The sequence below is a fragment of the Phyllopteryx taeniolatus genome, chromosome 13 (assembly GCF_024500385.1).
Source record: "Phyllopteryx taeniolatus isolate TA_2022b chromosome 13, UOR_Ptae_1.2, whole genome shotgun sequence".
NCBI classification, from domain to species: Eukaryota; Metazoa; Chordata; class Actinopteri; order Syngnathiformes; family Syngnathidae; genus Phyllopteryx; species Phyllopteryx taeniolatus.
In genome coordinates this window covers 3,305,446-3,332,831 of record NC_084514.1, presented here as the reverse complement: position 1 = coordinate 3,332,831, position 27,386 = coordinate 3,305,446, and the positions used below count along the sequence as shown (strand labels likewise).

The window sequence follows — 27,386 nt, the reverse complement described above, 5'->3', positions numbered from 1 at the left end:
GATTCTGATATAGACACGGACAACCATTCGCACTCACATTCACACCGTCACTGAGTGGGAACTGTCAGGCGAGTGTACCACTACACCATCAGTGACGTGGGAAATCGCAAAGCATTAATTCATTCAGTGGAGGTGTAGGCACTAATGAAATAATTATCCACACTGAGCAGCCACACCATTATGACCATTTGCACAATCTAATGATACCCAATACAAGAGCTGTATCAGATATTCTCCTCCTCCAAGCATAATAACCAGGGGTGCGCATAACAATTTTAGTCTGGTACTCAATGTACAGCCCGCGGGCCACATCTAGCCCCTCCACAGTTTCTGATCGGCCCTCGCGGCCTATATAGAGTAATATCATTATATTGGGCAAGTAATCAGAATGTTGGCAGTGGATTTTATACAGGGAATATTTGCAATATTATAGTGCAATATTGGCAGGGGGGGTATTTCGCTGTAACCCACATTTTCTATTTAGTCCAGAGCAGTCATTTAATTTTAGAATTCTAAGATAAACCCATAAAATAAATTGTTTTGGAGTAATGTGTGTAATTTGTTTTGCACAATTCCCATCTGCATTCAGGAACTAAAGTGGTTGTGGCAACTAGGGGCATTTTATTCCCCTGGGCCTTGGAACAAACAGGATTGCGCCCCACAAATTCTGCCTAGCAACAGTATAGCCCCTTTCAACAAGCCGGCTTTTTGTCAGGGTTCATTTTCATATCGCTGTCCTGTCTCCTGCAAATTTGGAGATTTCCGAAGCTGCCTGTGTTTTTGGGGCATTGATGTTGCCACGCATCGAATTTTCTGAACGTTATATATTCACAGTCCTACCAATTCGCCCATAACCATTCACACCCAAATTCATAACTTTGGACAATTTAGAGTTTTTAATGAATGTAACATGCGTGTTTTGGGAGTTAAGAGAGGAAACTGGAAAACCCTGAGAAAGAACAACCCTGGGGACAACATGGAAACCCTATTGGCGCATTACCAAAATAATAATAATAATAAAATTTAGAAATAATTGTTCCGGCATTACCACATTACTGGTAACCTTTTATTGCTCATTGACTGTTTTTTTTATTTTTTATTTCTTTACGTCTCAAGAGTATTCTCTGTCTGTTGTTCGTACTAGAGCAGCTCCAACTACCGGGGACAAAAAGTTTTTGACATACTTGGCAAATAAAGATGATTCTGATTCTGATTTCAGTCATATAAAAACACTACATCGTTTAGCGTGTTTGCTGACCTGGGGTCCTCTCTCCTCTCAGGCTCGAACACGACGGCATCAACAAAGGAACTGGAGTAAAGTGGCTTGATCAGGACTGTGAGATCCCCTGCTGATGGTGATGTCTCATACAGGGCCAGATGCAAAACACACTGGTGGTCACATCTGGGCACGATCGGGCTCGTTAACTGATACTCGCATCTCCTAGAGGCCTCGGCACCAGGGGAGGGGCTTAGAAGAAGAAAGTGACCTTCAAGAAAAAACAAAGTTTGACATTTAACGGCTGATATAAAGTTGTTTCACAACCCTGTCACCGAAACGGTTTGATACACACTTGAAAAGAAACAGCAGAATTGTATATCAAAGACAAAGGGCCCTGATTAAAAACTGCAAGATCTTCCCCTATGAATATTTGATGTTGTGAAGCATGGAGTGGTGAGATTCTCACCATCAGAGCTCCCCTCCGAGTAGTCAGCCTCAGGCATCCAACCTGCTCGCTGCGTTTCCCGTGCAGACACTGCCAACCAGTCACTTTGCTGACTGTGATTTGATAAAGTCCAGAGACACGGCGACTCGAAATCACAGGAGAAAACTGCAAGATGAGAAGCACATATAATTTGGCTTCTTGTTCAAAATGAGCAAATCCTGCATCAATTTAACAAGCTTCTACAACCTAAATGCATGTATGCAAAAATACTCAAACACAATAGTTGCCAACATGTTATTTGTCATAAAAAAGGGGGGGGGGGGGCTAAGAATCACCTTGAGTTCAAGACAGCAAAACAAATGTACACAAAACATTTTATTAGCAGGAAATATACTGAATGTTAAATAATTACCAACTGAGCACTAAGCGCTTCCCTGGGGTCATGCTCGTAAATTCCTTTCAATAAAATCAGAAAACGTAACAGACAGACAAGGCACTCTGTTCATGTTGAGTGATTGTGTGTGTGTGTGTGTGTGTGTGTGCCCATGTTAGATGCATACAAGAATGTCATATGACGGCTGGAGAGGAAACTGGCACTTCAGTGAATTTGGCAAACCGATTCCCTGCGGGGATAATCCGAGCGCAAGGTCCATTATGAAAGTTTATCTTTTTTTTAAAAAATGATTTCCTTCATGATTTAATTACAGCCAACGCTTTGCTCACAAAGGAGTGAAAACAGTCAGGTTTCTTCATCTGTGCTAAAGTGTTATATTGCCTTCTGATGCAACAGGCAGCCTTTTTTTTCTCTTATAGTTTTTCTTTGAATGGAATACTGTATTTAGATGTTTTCATTAATAACTAGATTCATGCATTATTCACTGACAAACTAGAAAGTGGCCCACCAGGTACTCTCTAATTCTTTTTGATATACTGTATATGAACCATAAAAAAACAACAGTAAAAAACAAACAAAACTGGAATCCCATAAGGTTATCTTAAATGAAACTGTCAACTGTCTTTTGAACAACATTTAATCCAGTGTTTCCCCACCCTTATTGAACCTAGGCACATAATTTACATCAGAAAAATTTAACAGCACACCACCAAAAAAAAATGTCGCAAGTAATGGATACATGGATTAGTTATGTAAGTGGAAGAGCCTTTATTTCTTCTGCCTGTCACTACTTCGGTGGCATAGATAGATGAACAATGATACATTATTTGTAATATATACTGTAAATAAAGAGTTTGCATGTTCTCCCCGTGCCTGCGTGGGTTTTCTCCGGGCACTCCGGTTTCCTCCCACATCCCAAAAACATGCATGGTAGGTTAATTGAAGTCTCTAAATTGCCCCTAGGTGTGAGTATGAATGCCCCCCCCCCCCCCCCCCCCCCCCAGCACTCCGCTTGGCTACCCACGTGGCCCCCCTCAAAATTTACACTCCCCACCACCACGCTCGCCACCCCCCCACCCGTTGATAAAATTGAACGGACGACAAAAATTTGCAGACAGGATTTGTATAACATGTCTCCAATAACATGTCTCCAAAGTTATTCACCACACTAAAAATGACAAGGTGTCATGAACGTAACAGAGGATAGGACCCAAAAATGCACAACTCCTAAACAAATGGACAGTTTCAAAAAGAGAGGTTTAATATACGGGCAGGTCGGTACACAGGCAGGCAATCCAAAAAAAGGCAACAGTATCCAATAACATGAGGCAAAAAGGCGAGGTCGATAATCGGAACAGGGTTTAGTCTTACTGTGAGTCTGTGACGTGGAAACAAGGAATGCTGGAACGCGATGACAAGGTACAACAAACTGGCGACGAGAAAGAATGAGACACGAATTTAAATGCAAGGGTTAATTTTTGTAGGACCATCCCTGGCGCAGCAGCATCTGGCGGGCTCGCTCCCAGGTCCTCCTGCAGCGTTTCACCAAGGTCAATGCCGCTGGAACTTTGGACTCTGGGGCTATGGCAAGAAATAGAGATGGTTGGTAACTATGCACAATGTGAAAAGGCGATAGACCAGGGATGCAGAGGGGAGGGAATTGTGAGAGAATTCGACCCAAATCAGTTTCTGAGACCAGGATCGTGGCTCCTGTGAAGCGAGACATCGGAGCCCAGTCTCCAGGTCCTGGTTCAGCCTCTCGGTTTTTCCGTTAGTTTCAGGGTGAAACCCAGATGACAGACTGACGGTAGCACCTATGAGATTGCAAAACTCCTTCCAAAATTGTGAAATGAATTGGGGACCCCTATCGACTACCACATTTTTGGGGAAACCATGGAACTTGAATACCTGGTGTATCATTAACTCGGCAGTGTCTTTAGCTGAGGGGAGTTTCGGGAGTGCGATGAAGTGTGCCATTTTAGAGAACCTGTATACGACTGTGAGAATGGTGGCATTTCCTTTCGAAGCCGGTAATCCCGTCACAAGGTCTACGGAGATGTCTGACCAAGGACGTTGTGGTATTGGCAGGGGTCACAACTCCCCAGAAGGACGTTTACGAGAGGACTTGTTAGCAGCAAATACCTGGCAAGAATGGACATAATTGGTAACATCCCTTCGAACATTGGGCCACCAAAAGCGCTCTTCGACCACAGATTGAGTCTTGGCAATGCCTGGGTGACATACAGTCCGGTTAGTGTGAGCCCAGTGGATGACTCTTCCTCTTAAGGTCGGAACCACATAAAGCCTGTTTTCAGGGCAATTTTCAGAGCTAAGAGTGTTCTTCAGAGCCTCCTTTACCGCAGTCTCAATGTCCCAAACAAAAGCAGAAACGAAACATGACTTGGGCAAAATGGTTTTAGGGTTGGACAAAGAATTCTCTGCGCAGATAATGCACGATAAAGCATCTGGCTTACCAATTTTAGAACCAGGTCGGTAGGATAACGTGAATTTGAATCTAGTGAAAAACAGAGCCCATCTAGCCTGCCTCGCATTTAATCTCTTATCAGATTTAAGATATTCCAGGTTCTTGTGATCTGTCCATAGTAAAAACGGAGTATGTGCCCCCTCTCCAGCAAAGCCACCTTGACTACCAGCAGTTCACGGTCACCAATGTCATAATTTCTCTCGGCTGTGGTCAGTTTTTTGGAGAGATAAGTACAAGGATGTAATTTACCATCCTTGAGACATTTCTGGGAGAGCACTGCTCCTATACCGGCATCAGACGCATCGACTTCTACCACAAACTGCTGTTTGAGATATGGCATTGTGAGGATGGGAGCGCAGGTAAAGCTCAATTTAAGTTTCTGAAAAGCTGCCTGACAAAGCGGGTTCCATGCAAAAGGTCTGTGTGGCGAGGTAAGATCATGCAAAGGCGAGGCTATAGAACTGAAATTTCTCATGAACTTTCTGTAGAAATTAGCAAACCCTAAGAACCTTTGTACATCTTTGCGTGAGGTGGGAGTGGGCCAATTAGTCACGGCATCAACTTTGCAAGGTTCCATTTTGATTTCACCTGGAGCCAGCACGAACCCCAGAAAAGAAACGAACGCCTTGTGGAACTCACATTTTTCAGCCTTGACATATAGTTCATTCTGCAGTAACTGCTGCAACACAGAGCGGACATGAATGATGTGAGTCTCCTCATCCGGGGAGAATATCAAAATATTGTCCAAATACACAAAAACGTACAACATGTCACGCAGGACATCATTGACAAAGTTCTGGAAAACAGCTGGAGCATTAGTTAGTCCAAAAGGCATCACCAAATACTCGTAATGTCCCGTTGGTGTGTTGAATGCAGTTGCCCATAAAACTGCCGTCTGCAGAATAGGTTTTGCGGTGGCGTTGTATTTGAAAGGTTCTAAGGTGCATCCGTCTAACGAGGAGGGAGTTGAGTAAGTTTCCGTCAGAACCAGAGTCAATTAATACAGGTGTATACATTTCTTGATCAGGAGAGCATAGTGTCACTTTAGGAAGAACCCAGGTAGGGTCTTCCTTAATGAAATTTAGACTCACCGCTCCGTGCCCTTGCTACCGGCACCGGCAACCTTGACGTGACAGTTGCTCACGGAATGACTCAACTGCCCGCAGTAGAAGCACCGCCCTTCCCTTAGCCGGCGTTGACGTTCCTCAGGGGAGAGACGGAACCTGCCCAGTTGCATGGGTTCATCTGTGGTGACGCGAGCCAGTGGATTGAGACCAGAAACAGGGGATCTGCCTTGGTTTGGCTGGTCACCGAGGCTCGTCCTTCAAGTGCGCGGTGACGCAGTGCCCTATTATTCCACTGACTTTCAGCTGCTAGAATGCGAAACTCAATCGCGTAATCTGAAACCCTGCGCTTGGCTTTTTGTAAGGTGACAACGGAGCGAGCTGCCTCACGATCTGGTGTGGAAAACGGAAAAATTTACTCCATAGTCTTCACGAAAAAAGCCCACGAATGACGTGCGGCGGAATTGCGGCTCCATTCAGCAGTAGCCCACACCTCCGCACGACCAGTCAGGTGGGAAAAGACGATATTTGCCCGCTCGGTGGGGAAGGCAGCTGCATGCACCTCAAAGTGGAGTTCACACTGAGTGATGAACGGTTTAATATTCCCAGAATCTCCAGAGAACCTCTCCGGTCGAGGGAGCTGTGGGCAGACAGCAGCGGAGGTGGCAGGTGGTTGCATGGTAACTGCTTCACATGAAAACATTGGTACAGTGGCTCTATCGGCTGTTGTGCCAACTGGTTCCTTTTTCTGAATCATTTTCATAAGAACTTCAAACTGTGAGGCCACCTGTCTCATCATAGTGTCCTGATGCTCTGACAGTTCCTCTAGATGAAGGTGGAGGGAAGCAAGCTGCTCATCCTGCTTCAAGAGGCGTTGACCCTGTGCTTGAAGGGCTTTGCGCACCGGGTCTGAGTCTGCTGGTTCCATGTTATGGCCAGTTCATTCTGTCATGAACGGAACAGAGGATAGGACCCAAAAATTCACGACTCCAAAACAAATGGACAGTTTCAAAAAGAGAGGTTTAATATACGGGCAGAGGTCGGTACACAGGCAGGCAATCCAAAAAAAGGCAACAGTATCCAAAAACGTGAGGCAAAAAGGCGAGGTCGATAATCGGAACAGGGTCTAGTCTTACTGTGAGTATGTGATGTGGAAACAAGGAATGCTGGAACGCAACGACAAGGTACAACGAACTGGCGACTAGAAAGAATGAGACACGAGGTTAAATGCAAGGGGTAATTAGGGTGAATGAGGCACAGGTGGTGAAGATACTCTCAGGAGCAGGTGTGTACGAGACAGGGTGAAAACAACAACCGGAACACACACCCATGACACAAGGAGAGTTTGCAACTGCAACGTAGTTACCAATAAACAGTTAGCCTAGTTAGAAATCCTAGTTAGAAATTTGGTTTAAGGAAGGGATGGGACTCGCATCGTCAGTGGCGATGTGTGTGTAGTGTGCCGTGTGGCATATCTTGAATACACCACACACTTTAAGAGCAGTAACAGACATCACAGTACAACATTTTTTTCCCTTGTCATGTATGGTTTCTCTCGCTCTCTCTCTAAAAAAAGAGGTTCATATGTGAAAAAACTGTTTGTGCATACCCCGCTTAACTTAAACTCTACATAGACAATTATGACTAGGGGCACGGTAAGGGGGAGAAAAGAGAAGACAATAGGTCTACGACAGACAGGGGCCCTCAAAAATATATATTTGAAATTCTTGGCATTTAAGTGAAGGAGACCAAAGTGATTTCTTTTTTTCCCCACAGAGCCCCAAATCCATGACAGCATCTCTGACTGTGACAAAAGACAAGAGTGATACTAATTGAATAGTAGTGTGTGTCTGCATGTCCTCAGGTGTATAATTCTTACATTGACTGTCTTCTTGTGAGTCAGAGTGCCGAGGAAGCAGCTGATCTGACACGTCCCCCGGAAAACTGTCCAGAAGACCGTGGCAGTGACTGCAGACTGAGGAGAGAGAGACAGAGAGAGAGAGAGAGAGAGAGAGAGAGAGAGAGAGAGAGAGAGAGAGAAAATAAGGAAGTCAGAGCTCTTTCTAAACCATTATGACTATACCTGTATGTGAAAGAAACCTGACATGAGCACATAGTACTTTGCATAGCTTAACATCCAGTCGTTGCACTTCGTTAGTTCAAAAAGTAGCGGCACGGTGGCCGACTGGTTAGAGCGTCAGCCTCACAGTTCTGAGGACCAGCCCCGCCTGTGTGGAGTTTGTATGTTCTCCCAGTGCCTGCGTGGGTCTTCTCCAGGCACTCCGGTTTCATCCCACATCCCAAAAACATGCATGAATTGGAGACTCTAAATTGCCCGTAGGTGTGAATGTGAGTGGGAATGGTTGTTTGTTTATATGTGCCCTGCGATTTGCTGGCAACCAGTTCAGGGTGTTCCCCGCCTCCTGCCCGATGATAGCTGCAGCACGCCTGTGACCCCAGTGAGGAGAAGCGGCTCAGAAAATGGATGGATGGATGGATGGATGGATAGTTAAAAAAGTATATTTGGTAAAACAAGTTAACAGCTCGCCACGCTATGACCCTGTAGCTCAAGGGTTAAATTACACCAATTCCATGCATGCATCTTCAAACTTAAACAGAATCTTAATCTAACAGTTCGCTGGCCTACTGTCGGATATGATAATGAATTAGTGATCATTGTAAACAAGTCAGGACTGCAGCTTACCAGGGAGAAAATCATTACCCAGGAACCAATTACATGAGTTTGCATCATTACCGTCAAGTTGCCTTTCTTGTCAAATGCAGCGTGATATCAAATTAATCAGATTCAGTTGAAATGTAAAAAAAATGAAAAAATAAAACAAATAAAAAATGTCAAATATGTTAGTGGAGCAACATCTCCTGGATGCACTGGAAAGCTTCATCTGTGATGTATCCTGGAGTTCATTGGGTCTCACAGCATTGTGGACTCTCTCCCAGCAGTGACAGGGGTCAGTGGCCCTCTGACAATGAGTCTGGACGCCCCTTATGCCCCCCAGTTAGCTAACTACGTATATGAACTACAATAGCAACCTACCAGATGGGTTGAATGCTTGCTTCTAGCTAGCATTAGTTAACCTTCCCACAACACAAAATAACACAAACTAAAGCAAGCAAATAACAGAAGCCGATTTTACAGTAATACCACTAGGCTCTCAGCAACTGACTTAAGCACCTGGCCATGGTGCCAGCGATAGCACCCATCTGCCAGAGGCTTTGGTCAGCTGCTATAGAGATGTTCTAATCTAATGAGCCTCTTCTCGAGCAAAGCGGGCAGGGGTGTATCTCACGCTTCCCCCAGACATGGAGGTTTGCTGGTCTTGGCATGGTTTCGTAAAGACAATATGCCACAGGTTGAGCCACTCCCATTCTGTTGTCCTTGCACTGGCTCCCTGTTCATTTTAGGGTTTAGTACACAATTTTAACCTCATTTAATTGTCCTGTTAGGTGACTGTCTGCTGACCACCTTTTACTTATTGTCCCTCACACAAGGTTAAAAAGTAAAAGTGATAGAGTCTGTTTGCCCCCAAATTGTGGAATGTTCCATTTGCACTAAGAGCTACCTCTTCTGTAGACATTTCTTAAAAAGCAATTAAAAACATATTCCATTAGACTAAGACTTAATTGTTTTGATGCTTTTAAAGTATTAAGTGTATAATGTTTGTGACTCTGTATTATAACAAAGAAAATAAAGCACTTTGTGAGTCCTCACTGTGAGAAGTGCTTTAATAAATAAAAGTAGCTTGCTTACAACGGACTGGAGTGGAGTCTGATTTTACACTCAAACAAGTTAGAGTCAAATATGTGAGGTTCCACTGCTTCATTGTGAAACCCCACTTGGGGTATGTACTAAAATGTTTTTTTTATAACCAGCATCTTTCAAACTTCCAATTCCTTGTGTAATGCAGGATTCTCAACACAATGAAAATTCCCTTTAACGTGCCAACGACACTTTTTGGATGCTGCTATGAGTTGATCAGAAGCATAAGGCAACACGGAGACAATGTTTTCTTCATACACCTAATCGTACAGAGAGATTTCACTTTCTGACTCGTCCTCAATTTATTTTATATTTAGTTTATAGCACTGCATAGTCACGAGAATTGATTGATTGTTAAGAATTGTGTTGTGTGGAATTGATTGTTAATGAATGGTATCTTGAATCAAGTGAGTCAAAATGGAGTGCTCCGCTTTGCTGCATCCTGCCTGTTGTTTCGGTCTCAACTAGCTGAAAGAAGAAGAACAAGAAATCAACTATTGGAAGTAGAGCTTACGCCCACGCTATGAAAAACACCACCGGAGGCAGTGTTGTTCTGCACTTGGTGTGAAAACTGGATTCAGAACCTTCAGAGACAGATTCTCCAATCCAATTTAAAAACAACATTAGCAATTTACAGTGAACCTAACCGATATGTGGTTTGCTATTCAAGAATTAACATGCGTTTTCCCCCCCACGAAACCTATCCTCAGCTATTCTCTGAAAAGCTCACCTATTCACGTATTTTGTGCTCTTTCTGTAACTGCTTCAGATGCGCCAAAGCCCTGGCTAATACGAAAGTAGTAATTGGTGTTGTTCACATTAGCATGAAAATGTGTTTTTCATAATTGTCAATAGGTACTCTAATTATTTCCACTTTTGACTGAATCAGCATCAACGCTTTTAAATCAATATCAAATCGAATTGAAAGAATCAATCGAATTGAATCGCAACCTGAAGAATCGAAATTGAATTGAATCGTGAGCTTCTTAGCAATACTCAGCCCAAGTAATAAGACTATAATATATTCTGACCATGCAGTGGTATATCAAGGTTCATACAAATCCAATTCGATTCACCACAGAAATGATTTTTTTGGTAAGGTGGATAATTATTTATGGCATAAATTTGTTGGTTGTCACCAATTTTTCGGGCCATTCATTGGAGTTATAAATCCCCAGAAACTCTCATAAACAGCTGACATAAGCGTATAAACTTGATAGTATACAATTCAGTGAGGCTTTATTGTTCTAAACATCATGTTGCTTGGAAGGTTGAGGACGAGTTGACGGAAGACTGGACGCCGCACGTGATACGGTTGACATTTAAGGAGCGTGACTGGCAAACCGTGAAGACGACAATGGCAACGCTGTAGTTGACTGCAACATAAGCCCTTGCTACTGCCTCTGAACAGTCTCGTTACTGTGCGAAGACACCCCAGGGGCAAGGGCAAAAGGGGCAAGCATGTCTAATGAAATTATTTAATAAAAGCAGCCAGAGAGCTAACAAGGGGGTTAAGCTATTAAATGGTAGTTATGCATGTAGAATAAAATGAGCTATGGAGCCTTCTGAATCCAAAAAGCACGATGTCATTGTTTTAAAAAGAAAAAAAAAAAGAGGGGCATTCATTAAATATAAATACTGCATATCATAAAGCACTTATGGGTTATTATTAACATTGAATGGCATCTGGAATCCCCCTAAAATCCCAAACAACTTGCTCCCACTTCCACCCGCTGATCTTCTGCTTTGCCTTCAGAAAATGTGAAATGGAAAAAGTTAAGGAAATAATCACACTGGTTTGAGCCATTCAGCTGAACCACATTTTGAGCCTTCATTCTCTCATTGAACATGAAATAACAGGCTGCTTTGGGATGAATGTTATGGAAAGGTGGTTAGCCCCAAACTACCTAGCGGGGCGAACATGCTTGCATGGTTCTCATTTGATTTCGTTCAAGTGTTTGGCTCGGAGGTAAAACGTACTGCTGGTCCTGACCACCAGTAAATTGCTCATCTTCACCACAGAGGATAATGTTCAGAAGATTGCGTTGTTGTTTTTTTCTTTTGTTTTGTTTTTTATCCGCGAGACATATGAGATTAATTTAGAGATTTGGAAGAAAATTCGTGTGGCTAGTTGCCAGCCGTCAAAGAAAGCTAGGTCATGTTGGGTTATACACGTCACTAAAGAGACTGAACTTGCCATACTTAGTGTTTTTCATTTTATTTTTTTATATTTACGATCCCTGGTAAGGTCTCTTCAGGGGTGCTGGAGAGGAGGGTCCGTCGGGAAGTCGAATCTCAGATTCAGGAGGAGCAGTGTGGTTTTCGTCCTGGCCGTGGAACAGTGGACCAGCTCTACACCCTCGGCAGGGTCCTCGAGGGTGCATGGAAGTTCGCCCAACCAGTGCACATGTGTTTTGTGGACTTGGAGAAGGCGTTCGACCGTGTCCCTCGGGGAGTCCTGTGGAGAGTGCTTCGGGAGTATGGGGTACCGAACCCCCCGATACGGGCTGTTCGGTCCCTGTACGACCGGAGTCAGAGTTTGGTCCGCATATCCGACAGTAAGTCGAACTCGTTCCTGGTGAGGGTTGGACTCCGCCAAGGCTGCCCTTTGTCGCCGATTCTGTTCATAACTTTTATGGACAGAATTTCTAATCGCAGCCGAGGCGTAGAGGGGGTCCGGTTTGGTGGCCTCAGTATTGCATCTCTGCTTTTTGCAGATGATGTGGTTCTGTTGGCTTCATCAAGCCGTGACCTCCAACTCTCATTGGAGCAGTTCGCAGCCGAGTGTGAAGCGGCTGGGATGAGAATCAGCACCTCCAAATCTGAGACCATGGTCCTCAGTCGGAAAAGGGTGGCATGCCTTCTCCAGGTCGGGGATGAGATCCTGCCCCAAGTGGAGGAATTCAAGTATCTTGGGGTCTTGTTCACGAGTGAGGGAAGAATGGAACGGGAGATCGACATGCGGATCGGTGCAGCGTCTGCAGTGATGCGGACTTTGTATCGGTCCGTTGTGGTAAAGAAAGAGCTAAGCCGAAAGGCGAAGCTCTCAATTTACCGGTCAATCTTCGTTCCTACCCTCACCTATGGTCATGAGCTGTGGGTCGTGACCGAAAGAACAAGATCCCGGATACAAGCGGCCAAAATGAGTTTCCTCCGCAGGGTGTCCGGGCTCTCTCTTAGAGATAGGGTGAGAAGCTCGGTCATCCGGGAGGATCTCAGAGTAGAGCCGCTGCTCCTCCGCATTGAGAGGAGCCAGATGAGGTGGCTGGGGCATCTGATTCGGATGCCTCCCGGACGCCTCCCTGGTGAGGTGTTCCGGGCATGTCCCACCGGGAGGAGACCCCGGGGACGACCCAGGACACGCTGGAGAGACTACATCCTTCGGCTGGCCTGGGAACGCCTCGGGATCCCCCCGGAAGAGCTGGATGAAGTGGCTGGGGAGAGGGAAGTCTGGGCGTCCCTGCTGAAGCTACTGCCCCCGCGACCCAACCCGGATAAGCGGTAGAAAATGGATGGATGGATATTTACGATCGCCACATTTTTTCAAACAAATATTTACTGTAATTATGACTTCACTACTGCAACTTATGTACAAATTTGGCATATGTCACCGCATTAATAGCAAGTTGTCAAAGATCTTGTTTGAACGTCTCATTATGAACCGGTTTGTTTACATTTACACTTGTGCGACAGGTGGGAATGTTGAATTCTTAGTTTGCCTCTTGTCACTTTCATCATGGCCAAAGTTTGAATTTATCTCAACATAAAAAATGGTTCAGCGTCACAGAAAAGACTGCGTTCAACTGTACTTAAATTCAGTATTTTGAGTTGAGTAAAGGATGACCAAATGTAAGGGGGCTCATCACCATTATTATGACATCATCACCTTGAGGACCCACACTTCAATTAATTTCTCCTCAGTCTGTCACAGTATGGCAGTTGCAGGCAATTACAAGTACAGTCCTTAACATAATATCCTCAATGAAGTAGAACTACAAGGGCACAGCAACATCAATCTTATTATATAGACTGAAGCCATACTTTGCTGTCTTTTTCTCTCCACCTGCTTAACATATCCCTGATACATAAAAATTCTGACAGGTCAAATCCCTGGCAAGCCACTGCTGCTTAACTGAGCCATCGTAAATTAAAACTTCATCTGACAACTTTGCTGCATACTGCAAGTAAGCTCCCGGCAGAAATGGATGCTTACATGTGAATTGACCAGGAAAAGGAAAACAAAACAAACAAACAAACAAAACATGGTTGTTCATTCAATAATAAATTCGATTGAAACACTCAAGACTTGTGCTGGGAAAACTACTAACAACGAAGGTTATACTAAACATATCAACTCACAGGTTCATACAGGTATTTAGACACTAAAAAAAGAATCCCTCCGCACCACTCACTCAACAGTAGCACTGCCTTGCTCATTTTCCCACATCCTGTCCTGCCCTTTTTTGTCCTCTCTTATCTGGTTCTCTTGGTTAGTTATTGCATGTCCTCATCGGGTCCGGGTCCCCGCCCCCAATCTACGCATAACTGTTGAAATGTTACTTGTGTTCAGATATCTAGACTGTCTCACTATTGTTCTGCTGTGCTTTTCACCCCTCGTCCCCATGTCCACTCTGTCCCTCTGTCTGTCCCCTAAAACCCTTTTCTTTCTAGCTGCATTTTCAATAAACAGCAGAATAATTAAAAAGTGTAAAAATAAGCCGTGGGAGTAATTGAAACTCTCCTGTCGCACAGCAAAACTTTTCCAGCACAAAGGCATACAGGTCCACCATTCTGCAAGGCCATGCAGGTGAACAGGACAGGTTTTTTTTAAAAACTAACAAAACAAAACAAACAAACAAACAAAAAAAGAACACTCAGGGCAGTAACTTCCTTGTATCCATGCTAAACTAAACTAATAACTCAGGTAAATTGTGCAGTTTTTGAGAGATACTAAAGCCATGCAAGAGGGTAATAACTAATGTGAAAGCTTATTACTTTGGCAAGAAGAACAAATATATTTCTATTACAGCGCTTTCTCAGTGATGGAGCCCAGCTAACGACAGTAAATGATGCTGCTAAATGACATTGTCTGACTTGATCATGCACACACATTAGAATGTAACTAGAATACTTCATGACACGCTCGACTTCTTATATTAAATATAGTCTGAGACGTAGCAAAGACAAATGTTAATATTCCCGCAGGCAGACACTTTTTCTAAAGCGGACAGAATAGCTTGGGGCCACTTGCTGAACAAGTTTACATGCAAGGGAGGGGGTTTGCGTGGGTATCTTTAGGGCCTTGTTCGAGACATAAGGGCAGCTGATAACATCACTTTGCAAAACTTGTCACTTCGGCTGCCAAAAATGTCTTCTTGCTCGTGCCAAATGACAAGTCTATTTTGGTAGAGTTGAGGGAGAAATCAGAAGATCAGTGATTCCAAATTTGGATGGCCCTTTAAAAGAGTAAATGTGCCAGTGTAATTTATATTTATGAAGATTTTGTGGCTTTATTCCAATGGAAAGTCCCATCAAAGCAATAACAGCCAGAGTCAATTGGCATGTTTTTCCTCTCTAATCCCACGAATGGTTGGCCTGATGTTTGCCCACAATCTGTGCTCTACTTTACCCTTAATGTTGTTGAGGAAGCCCGTTAATATCAGCCTCCCAAGCATGCCAGGATGGATCTTGCTTTGTAAGCTTTTTCAAAATGCTTTTGTATTTGATTTGACTTGCATTTTGATTCAGGGGGAACTAATGAGTCTCATCCAAACCTTAACTGATTAATCAATTGTTTAAAGTCCCTGTAAAGTAAACATAAATGTTATAAATTTGACACACTACAGAGAAAAATGTTAACAACTATGCCAAATGTGAATGATTTAAAAAAAAAAAAAAATTTCAAAAATCATTACAAAAAAATAAAAAATAAAATCACGTTGTTGTCGCCGCTCTCGAATGATGTGGGTGTATCCATTAAATGCACTGAAACAAAGCCCCGCACAATTGTTAACTTTCAATCAAATAGCAGAGACATTTCTCATTCCTAAGCAATCCCTACATGTTTAAACCATGAAAATATATCCGATTTAAGCTTCAGGGTGCTGGAGTATATCCCACTGGGTCGTTGTGGGGCTTTCAACAGTTGAGTTTAACAAAAACATTTCCGTGGTAACCAGATACAGCCAGTCGGCGGTCCACACGCCACACTCTCTTATTTACTCTTCTTTTTGATCATTCCCTTCTTCTTTGACAAATGCACCCTGTTTTTGTTGTTTAATAAATATAATACAGTAGAGTATATTTTATGTTGCTTTTTAAAACCATATAAAGGGCTTAAGTTTTTCTTTTGCAGCACGTCGGTCGATGTGAGGTAGTTAATCACTTCGTGTGTGGCGAAGAGTTGCCTACTTGCGATGGTCCACTTCAGACACCTTCGGCTGCGTTGCTTGGTCTGCGGTGGGCCTAAATACAGTCCCCTCCAAAGGTATTGGAACGGCAAGGTCAATTCCTTTGTTTTTGTTGTATATTGAAGACATTTGAGTTTCAGATCAAAAGATGAACAAAGTTCAGAATTCCACTTTTTTTTTTTCATGGTACTTACATCTAATTCCACAACTCAGGACAGCACACCTTTTTTTTGAACCCACCCATTTTTCAAGTGAGCAAAAGTACTGTAACAGACATTATGAAATTCATTTTAAGTTAATAACATTTAATATTTGGTGGCATAATCCTGCATCAAGCCTGTCGACCCATTGACTTCACCAAACTGTTGCATTCTTTATTTGAAAGGCTTTTCCAGGCCTTTACTGCAGCCTCATTCACTTCTTGCTTGTTTCTGGGGGTTTCTCCCTCCAGTCCCATCTTCAGGAGGTAAAATGCATGCTCTATTGGGTTAAGGTCCGTTGATTAACTTGGCCAATCTAAGACCGTCCACTTTTCCCCCCTGATAATGTCACGATACTAATCAAATCAATTTAAGATTGAACCCAAAAGCAGAATGACACGGCGGGAGTAGATTAGAATTAACCCGAAACCCTAACACTGGAGAAACTATGTATCCTGTCTGGCCTGGGAATGCCCCGGGGTCTCCCCGGAAGAGCTGGTTGAAGTGGCTGGGGAGAGGGAAATCTGGGCATCCCTGCTAAAGCTACTGCCGCCACGACCTGACCTCGGATAAGTGGAGAAAATGGATTGATGGATGTATGGACTCAACTGGCTGCAGCTTGACTTTAGAATGTGCCTAACCCTAACCTAATGCAGTTGTTTGTGACAACCATTGCTTTTTGTGTGTGCGTGCATCTGTGCGTGCGTGCGCGCGTGCGCATGTGAGAGTTTGTGGTCCCACGTCTATGACATTCAGCTATGATAAGAAACAGCAGCACAAGATAATACTGTAAACATTTAATTCAAGGTGACTCAGAACAAGTACTGCGAGCTGACATGTTGTTATTGGAAACTAAAGGCTCAGAGGGAAGGTGACGGGCCCTCTTTACATTAATGTGATGCTTTTTACATGTTCATCGAGGTGGCTTAAATTTATAACACAGGAGTGAATGTCAAGTGCTTGGCGATCAAATATCAAGCGTCTCAACAAAAGAGCAGAAGAGAATAGCAGAATCCCTTTTGCGAAAGAACTCACTTTTGCAAATCTATCCATCCATTTTCTATATTACTTTTCCACATTAGGGTAGCGGGTGAACTCGAGCCTATCCCGGCTGACTTTGGGCGACAGGCAGGGTACACAATGGGCAGGTCGCAAGTTAATTGAAAGGCGTGCATCTAAAATGCAAAACTTAAAACACATCTGGGAGCAATTTATATGAAAAAAAGGGGAACCAACAAATGAGTAAAATTAGAGTACTCTTTATAGAAATTGTCAAGTCCAAGTCAACATGATATAACTTGACTGATAAAAAAAAATTCGCTAACATCTAACAGACACAAAAAAACTTGCCATTTGTTGCCAAATACAAATCATTGCAAAGAAAATTCCCACTTGCGATGCTGTCTCCATGGCAACTTGCATGACACGGCAGTGAAAGGATAGTGACATATGGCAGGAGCACAGCAAGACAATGTCAGACAGGCACACTAATTATTCCAAAAGCACCACTGTAACGATAACAAAGCAAAGCACTATTTTGCAATACAATGACTTAGGGTTGGGCAACATTTGAACTTGAGCAATTCCGGTTCCTCATTTCGATTCCGGTTCCAAACGATTCTCAATTCCGATTCTTTTAGGGGGATGGATCAAAAAAAGTTTGCCAAGTTTAAATAAAGGGTTTCCAAATTATGAACATCCATTTTCTTAGCAGCCTGCAGCAGAAACTACAGTGAACATTTGACTCGGGGTTCTTTAAAAACAGTATCAATATCAAACCTATCAAATAAAAGGCAATGTGTGTGAAACTAACCCAATTGATTAATATTCATTAATTATTGTTTCAGCTAAAAGTTAAACATAGCATCGTTAAAATAATTATTTGCGACTGTTTTATCACGTCAAATGGTGTATATGTGCATGTTTTAACTTGACTTACTGTTTTAAGCATGAAGGCTTTTATTTTGAAGGGTTCACACCGGAACTCAGCATTTTGGCATGAAAAATAACTTAACACACCGGTAAAATGAGTAATGAGTAATGAATGGAACCAAATGCTCTGTAAAACCTTTACCTACCCACCGATGAGACACAAGGTTAGTGTTTGTGATACTGTGAGACAACGTTTTTGTGATTTTTGTCCCAATGCATTGTGATGTAAAGTTGCTAGTGTGACCTTTGGTGAAGTATTAGCTCAATGTTAAGCTTGTAATGCTACTTTCTTTCCAGTATGGTTAAGTAATTTATACTTTATTTTTGTGTCCGTCATTTTTGTGAGGCTCGGAGCGGCAGGGAGCGCGGCAGGCTTCTACACATCATGAAAGATTCTTTTGCACAATATAATTTTAATCCAAGTGTTGCACTGAGGTGACTGGTCATTAATTTTAACATAGTTAAGACACACTTTTGTCCGCCGCTGCGCACAAGCATGTCTTCGTGCGCGTACTTCTTCGTTGGTTTTCGCCGCTTCTTCTTCGGTGTCGGCAAATTGTAGGCATCGAAACTGGGAACCGAAATATTTTAATTTGAACGATTCCAGGAGAACCGGAATGTTAGTCCCGGTTCAAATCATTTCACGATTCTTGATGCCCAACCCTACAATGACTGCACACTACTAGAGTAAATGAAATGGAAGTTTTCAAGTCAGACATCCTTCAAATTTCATAATTCGGCAAATCTTTTGGGAATGGCGCAAAACTTTGAGCGTTTTGCCTGCCGTCAGGCATAATGTTTTTCAATTGTACACACACAAAATAACTCAATAGAAATGAGGCAGGCAAACAAACTAATGTGCAAAAAAAAAAATCCAGACACTCTTTTTACAGTCCACTGGTGCAACTTTGTATGATTAAGCAGTTATGTTGAACAATACAATGCAGTGGTCTATGCAAATGTCACCAATTACTACTACGTTTGAGAGCTGCAGGAGCTTTGTACGCATTGTGATAGCCAACAATGGCCTGACATCCCCTCATAGAGCCAACAGCATTGTCCGTGACAGTCGCGCATACCACCATTATGTCTTTGAGGCTGGATTTACACTGCATGGTTCACGTGACACAATTTGGATTTTTTGCTCTCAAGTGGTACAATTGGGATATGTGTCATGGCAGTATAAAGGGAAAAAACACATTGATACTGATCTCTTCCGATCAGTATCAGGCCTCAATCAAATGTGGCTGAAAATCCAATATGTATCGGATAAATGCCAATTAGTGTGTGGCGTGAATGCGCATATTGGATGTACAGTAAACCCGTCAATGCGACTTTGACGTCATCAAAATACACAGATTGTAAAAATTAGTCAACTCTTCACTGTCAGTGAATAAAGATTATTATAAAGCGTTCCGTGGCACGGTGAACGACTGGTTAGAGCGTCAGCCTCATAGTTCTGAGGACTGGGGTTCAATCCCCGGGCCCGCCTGTGTGGAGTTTGCATGTTCTCCCCGTGCCTGCGTGGGTTTTCTCCGGGCACGCCGGTTTCCTCCCACATCCCCAAAACATGCATGGTAGGTTAATTGAAAACTCTAAATTGCCTGTAGGTGTGAATGTGAGTGCAAATGGTTGTTTGTTTGTTTGTTTGTGCCCTGCGATTGGCTGGCAACCAGTTCAGGGTGTACCCCGCCTCCTGTCCGATGACAGCTGGGATAGGCTCCAGCACGCCCGCGACCTGAGTGTGGAGAAGCGGCTCAGAAAATGGATGGATGGATGGACAAAGCGTTCCCTCCTACTGGGATTTTCTGACTTACAGCACTCAACTTTTGTCACATTAGTGTTGACTTAAAAAAAAAAAAAAAAAAAAAGTAATGCAACCCCTAGTATACACACCACTGTCTGCCCAAGCAACACAAATAAACACATGAAAAAATATCTACTGTAAATTTAAAATACGGCAAAAGCGTAGACAATTAAATATGGTCTAAATATGCTACATTGGAGATAAGTTGATCATTAAATAAGCAAAATAGACTGGCCGATGGCGGCCAGGGACCAAAAGGTGAGGTTACCATCATTTAGAGCCCGTCGTCTATAATGAAAGTAAATGTCTTCAAATTTGGCACACCACAGAGAAGAGAATGAGGCACTCTAAAGCAGCCATGCCAGCCTGAAGCCCCTGTCCACAACATTCTTTTAACAACATTCAATAAACGTTTGGGAACTGAGGACACTAATTGTTGAAGCTTTGTAGGGGGAATTCGTTCCCATTCTTGCTTGATGTAAAGCTTCAGCTGTTCAATAGTCTGGGGTCTCCGTTGTCGTATTTTACGCTTCATAATGTGCCACACATTTTCAATGGGAGACAGGTCTGGACTGCAGGCAGGCCAGTCTAGTACCTGCACTCTTTTCCTACAAAGCCACGCTATTGTAACACGTGCAGAATGTGGTTTGGCATTGTCTTGCTGAAATAAGCAGGGGCATCCATGAAAAAGACATTGCTTGGATGGCAGCATATGTTTCTCCAAAACCTGTATGTCCCTTTCAGCATTAATGGTGCCTTCACAGATAAGTAAGTTACCCATGCCATTGGCACTAACACAGCTCCATAAAATCACAGATGCTGGTTTTTGAACTTTGCGTCCATAACAGTCCGGATGGTTCTTTTCCTCTTTGGCCCGGAGGACACGACGTCCACAATTTCCAAAAACAATTTTAAATTTGGACTCGTCGGACCACAGAACACTTTTCCACCAGTCCATCTTAGATGAGTACGGCCCAAAGAAGCCAGCGGCGTTTCTGGGTGTTTCAAAATACCTTATGGTTTTCATAATGGAGTTTTAAATTGCACTTACAGATGTAGCGCCGTACTGTATTTACTGACATTGGTTTTCTGAAGTGTTCCTGAGCACATGTGGTGATATCCTTTACACATTGATGTCAGTTTTTGATGCAGTGCCGCCTGAGGGATCGAAGGTCACGGGCATTCAATGTTGGTTTTCAGCCTTGCCGCTTGCATGCAGTGATTTCTCCAGATTCTCTGAACCTTTTGATGATATTATGTACTGTAGATGATGAAATCGCTAAATTCCTTGCAATTGTACGTTGAGGAACATTGTCCTTAAAAAACTGTTCAACTATTTTCTCACGCACTTGTTCACAATGAGGTGAACCTCGCCCCATCTTTGCTTGTGAATGACTGAGCAATTCAGGGAAGCTCCATTTATACCCAACCATGGCACCCAGCTGTTCCCAATTAGCCTGTTCACCTGTGGGATGTTCCAAACAGGTGTTTGATGAACATTCCTCAACTTTCTCAGTCTTTTTTTGCCACCTGTCCCAGCTTTTTTGGAACCTGTTGCAGCCATAAAACTCTAAGTGAATGATTATTTGCTAAAAACAAAGTTTATCAGTTTGAACATAAAATATCTTTTCTCTGTAGTGTATTCAATTAAATATAGGTTGAACATGTTTTGCAAACCAATGTATTCTGTTTTTATTTATGTTTAACACAACGTCCCAACTCCATCGGAATTGGTTTTGTATTATTGTTTGATTGAATCTGTGTTGTTGCTGGCTGGTGTTGAACTTTTTTGGAGTTATTTACGTGTAATTTGGGCATCTACGCTTATGGGTTTTTCCATGTCTACAGTCAATGTAAAACAGAAATTTGCCACTTGGACCTGCAGTGTAAACCCAACCCATGTCTGGTTCTGACGTTTGACCAGAACATCACTCTGACCAATCAATGTCCACGGCATGTCCCAAGTATGAGAAACTGCTTGCGATTCAGTATGCATGAAAGAGCGTGTCTACTTCCTATTTTACACAACAAAACCAATAGCCTCCACAGTAGCCTCCACCTTGGCGACCTTTGCCTTCACATGATGCAGCGATGAACTGACTTACACTCGAGTCTTGTGATGCATCATGCGGCCCTGGAGCCCTCAACATTGGCCCCTTTGTTAGCATCTTGTGAATAGGTGCTTCCTGATGAAAACAGGTGATGTTTTCATTGTGCATTGCTAAGTCACTCCAGTGTCTTAAGTTATGAAATTAGAAACATTTTTGGGTTGTTCCACAAGCCTTGTTCAATGTAATGTATTATGTGCTTGAGTCAAAAAGGATGGCAGAAAGTTCATCTGTCTTCAGAAGTTCCTATCCCCCCTGCCAATTGTTAGCAGGCTTCAATGAACACATCAGCCATCAACACTGCAACACATTGTGTTCCTGGGACTAACATGAGGCCTCAAGCAATTATCTCATCTAATTTACTGAAGACATCAATGAATTGTTAGATTTGCTGCTTGATGAAAAGGAAAACAATACCCAACAAGTGGTTGTTTGATATTGTTTGCTGGCATTGAATTGGCAGTGGCGGCACGGTGGCCGACTGGTCACAGTTCTGAGGACCCGGGTTCAATCCCCGGCCCTGCCTGTGTGGAGTTTGCATGTTCTCCCCGTGCCTGCGTGGGTTTTCCATGCATGCATGAATTGGAGACTCTAAATTGCCCGTAGGTGTGACTGTGAGTGCGAATGGTTGTTTGTTTGTATGTGCCCTACGATTGACTGGCAACCAGTCTCCAGATAGGCTCCAGCACGCCCACGACCCTAGTGGGGAGAAGCGGCTCGGAAAATGGATGGATGGATGGATGAATTGGCAGTAAAATGCTTGCTTTTCTTGGCAGAATAATGCCAACAATTCAGCTTAGCACAACATAAAAGATCAAGATTTGCACGACCCTTAACTGGTCAACAAATAATCACAGGGCACATAGAGACAAACAACCAAAACTGCTATGGGCAATTTAGTCTGAAGTGGGGTACACAGATATCTGCCTTACAGTTCTGAGGTTAGGAGTTTGAATCTCATCTCAGGCCTTCCCGTTTGGAGTTTGCGTGCTCTCCCCATGCTTGGCAGGGTTTTCTCCTGGTACTATTCCCACATTCCAAAAACCTGTTTGGTTCACTGAACACTAAATTGTCCATAGGTGTTAATGTGAGGGTGAATGGTTTTCTAAATGTTCCCTGAGATTGGCTAGCGACCGGTGCAGGGTGTGCCTTGCTTCTGTCCGAAAATCAACTGGGATAGACTCAACTGAGGAAAGGCCAAAATGGAAATCGATGCATGCGTTTTGCTGGTTTTCTCTACATCCATTTGAGACTTTTTAAAATACATCTTCATATGGGTAAATAAAGAATCATCCAACATAACAAGCCCAAATGCAACCAGGGCGATAAACTAATCACAAAGTCCAATGTAAAGGAAAGAAAAAAAAAAAGAATAATCCAGACAGGACTGCAACACTTTTGTCTGAAATGGAAATTGTGCCCTCAAGTATTCTTCAGCCGTCAGAACTGCTTACTTTTCATGCTTTGTTCCTAAATACCAGAATAAAGAAAAGCTCCTTCAAGTGCATGACTCACGTGGGGAGCAACGCACCTCCATGCTAGCTCACATGTCCGTGGCGTAGACGGCCAAACGATGCCTCGGAAGCGCCGCTTTCGTCTGCAGCATAAAGCTGGCTCTCATCCAGCCACTTTGCGGGCCCGCTTTTGCTGCTGCTGCTGCTGCTGCTTTAGGAGCAACACCGCTATACAGCGTGAAAGTGAGCGCGGAGGAAGCGACCGGGACAGCTCGACGCTGAGAGGACGAGGCAGCTAGTTAATGCAAAGTCATCCAATTCATGCAAAGTAGGGACACATGCTCCACTTTGAAAAGATAAAGCTTGGTAATAACATTACAAATGAGCACCATATTGGATAAGGGGCAGTGAAATGTCTGAGGAATAACGATTGTACAACACAGACAAGTATACAGAAATATGGTACACGTTTGACTTTCTTTGACGTTTCTATTTTTTTCGTGAAACACAGGGCTATGACTGGATGAATGCGCACCGACAGCTGCAAAACGCCAGCGATTTAACAAGATTGTGGTCAATTTATGTCACTGACAAAAAGTAATAATCTTACAACAATGATAATAGAGTCATCATATTATGGTAATCCCCGCATATTTGTCTAGTGGTGAGCACGTCTGCCTCACAGTTTAAAGATTTGGTTTGGTACCGTATATGTGGGTAGATTTCTGTGTGATGAAATTACCGTTAGTGGCGAGTCCGCAGCTGCCACGGTTGTTCGGTGAATGAGTTTCTCATTCAGTTAGCTAAATGTCAACATCGGTATCTGGTTTGAGTCTTCTTACTGGAATCCGGGGGGAAACCGAAGCACCTGGACAAATCCCAAGCAAGCAGGGAGAGAGCTGCGAACTCCACACAGGAAGGCTGCAGCTGACATTTGAACCCTGAACCTCAGAACTGTGAGGCAGATGTGCTAACCACTAGTTCTGTCCCCTGCATAATCCCTTTGAATTAATTACTCACTAAGAATTTGTGTGGAATTTGTTGTTGATTAATTACGTCTCGAGGCCATTGGCTCAACTTGTTAGCTGTCTAAAAAAGCCAAAATTTAAGTCGACTATGGCTTTGATTCTCAAAGTGTGGTACGAGGACCACTTGTGATATGTGAAAGAATCACTGCCCGAGTACAGTTCAGTTGTATTTCACTTTTTTTTTGTTTTTTTTTTGTTTAACAGACCGTTTGCATTTCATCTGAATTGTTTTATCCTTTTATAAAGGAATAATATTTACCTAATATGCAATGCATTGCAATATGCAACGCACGGTGGACGACTGGTTAGCGCGTCAGCCTCACAGTTCTGAGAACCGGGGTTCAATCCCCGTCCCCGCCTGTGTGGAGTTTGCCTGTTCTCCCCGTGCCTGCGTGGGTTTTCTCCGGGCACTCTGGTTTCCTCCCACATCCCAAAAACATGCATTCATTGGAGACTCTAAATTGCCCGTAGATGTGAATGTGAGTGCGAATGGTTGTTTGTTTGTATGTGCCCTGCAATTGGCTGGCAACCAATTCAGGGTGTAGCCTGCCTCCTGCCCGGTGACAGCTGGGATAGGCTCCAGCACGCCGCGACCCTAGTGAGGAGAAATGGCGGAGTCCCATGGTTTGACTACGCCCACAACTCCCTCACCAGCTCCGCTACCGGTATGTCTCCGTTCATGGCCTTCTACGGTTGCCAACCTCCGTTATTTAAGGAAGAGGGAGCATGCGGTGTAAGTTCCCGCGGTAAGGGATCACCTTAAAAGGGTCCAGTCCGTTTGGAAGGATGTCAGGGCAGCCTTGGTCTGGTCTGCAGAGAAAAATAAACAGCTCGCAGACCTTCGTCGTTCCCCTACGCCTGAGTACAAGGTCGATCAGACCGTTTGGCTTTCCTACCGTGACCTCCCACTCCAGACTGAATCCCGCAAACTCACTCCGCGTTTTATTGGTCCGTTCCCCATCACTAAAATCATCAATCCCACATCAGTTCAACTTAAACTTCCGCAATCTCTGAAGAGTCATCCAACTTTCCATGCGTCACTCCTCATGCCTGTCTCCACCTGCGCTCTTAGCCCTCCGGCCGTGCCCCCTCCACCCCCCCGCATTATCGACAACCATCCGGCCTTCACGGTTTCGTGCATCGTCGATGTGAGGCCCAGGGGGAGGGGTTACCAGTACCTGGTAGACTGGGAGGGGTATGGTCCGGAGGAGCGCTCCTGAATTTCCCAAAAGCTAATCCTTGACGACTCCCTTCTTTCAGACATCACCCGGGGAAGCCAGGCAGGACGCCAGGAGGGGGGTACTGTCATGAGCTACGCCCTGCAGTACTTTTGCTGGAGCTCGGGTGGCGCTTTGCGCCCCTCTCGCCCTCTCTCTACACCAGTCTTAGATATCCTTCTGACCTCAGTGTTTTTCCTTCTCCTCAGTGCTCCTTCCGTGTTCCCCGCCTTGCTGACCTCCTCCGCCACACCGCCAAGCCATCCAACTCCACTGCCACACCGGCAAGCCTTCCCCCTCTCACGCCACCACCTGCCACACGTTCCCCATCTCGACGACCTGCCAATACGCCCCAAGGATCCATCTGTATATCCCCTTCAATAAACCTTTCATCACAACCCTCAGCCTCCGCTTGCTTCTGGGTCCATTTAAAATCAGATCGTGACAACTCATTTGCAGCTGAGGGAGGAATTCCACTTGGAATTTGGGTCTTGAGCTGAAAAGGTTCGGGAAAGCCTGCTTCATTAATAGAGCTCAACAAAAATTGACCACGCTCTCCTGCTCTGTCATGTCGAAGGATCCAACTTGTCCCAGGTCCAAGAAATTTGGCTAAATCCTCCAAATGTTCTGATCAGAAATCTAAAGAGAAAGCCAGTAGCTGCAAGGATTCCACCTCAATGCAAAGAGGCCTGAACAATTAACAGTGAAATGATATCAAGTATTATTACATGTGTGCATTTGAACCCTGTATAATATTTAAAGCTACAGCTACCCATGACCCGTCGATGGTAGGGAGGAGGAGAGTTTTGGCACAAATCAATGCTGGGGAAAGATTGCAGAAAGCAATTATAGAGACTACGTTCCTCTCCATCCTGTGGCTTATGTACTGAGGGGGCCACCTGCATGTGTGCCAGGGTGGGTGATTTTCAATGTGAATTTGAATTTGCAGCGCCAGGGTGAATGAAGCCTGCCACTTGAAATAAAACAATTTCATAAGTCAGCATGCATGGAACAATTGACATACAGCGCGTGTACTGCATATGACCACAAAAACTCAAGCGTTTCACGGATATCACGCAGGAAAAAGTGCTTATGTTTTCAAAGTGAATGATGTGCATTCACTGCCCTGGTTTTTAGATCAATAGATTCGATGACTGCCTCCCCCTAAATTGACATACAGATTAAAATATATTCAGTATTGCTTTTTTTCAGGTTACAATTAAAAATGCAATGCAAAAAGGTCTCTGACAAATGCCTTGACCCTCTGGAGTTTAGTAAATAAAATCACTATAGCGAAAATACAATATTATATACACACATACATATAAAGGCATTATATACATCATAAGTGTGCACGTATTACATGTATATATTACACACATACATATAAAAACATTATATACACTGTGTATACATATAAAGGTATTTATATATGTATAGGTGTGTGTAAATATAAACAATGTACAAACATACAGTGTGCATATACAAATTATGAAGAAGAATAAGAATCACCTTTATTGTCATGAACATGCATGCGTGCACATGAAATTTGTGCTCTGCATTTCACCCATCACAGTGAACACACACGCTTGTTAGTGGAACACACCGGAGCAGGGGGCAGCTGAAGCGCCCGGGGTATCAGTGTCTTGCTCAAGGGCACCACAGCAGTTATATATACTGTACATACTGTGTATACAGTATGCGTATACATATAAATATATACACTATATATATATAGCGTGTATACCGTATACATTATAGAAAACTATATGTACTGTATAAAGCATTACTAAGGTTCAAAAATATATTTTACTTTTCAATATATACAATTATATATATGCTGTA

General features: G+C 43.5%; 1 protein-coding gene across 2 annotated transcripts in view; it reads right to left on the bottom strand.

The window, feature by feature from the left end:
- The window catches only part of ltk (leukocyte receptor tyrosine kinase), a 67,658-nt gene that overhangs the window by 39,721 nt on the left and 551 nt on the right, over positions 1-27,386 (bottom strand). For both annotated transcript variants that reach the window (XM_061794816.1, XM_061794815.1), the window contains exons 2-4: positions 7,487-7,582; positions 1,686-1,829; positions 1,259-1,487 (exon numbers count right to left, since the gene is read on the bottom strand). In XM_061794816.1, coding sequence (XP_061650800.1) covers positions 1,259-1,487; positions 1,686-1,829; positions 7,487-7,582 — 469 coding nt within the window. The remainder of the gene's footprint in view (positions 1-1,258; positions 1,488-1,685; positions 1,830-7,486; positions 7,583-27,386) is intronic.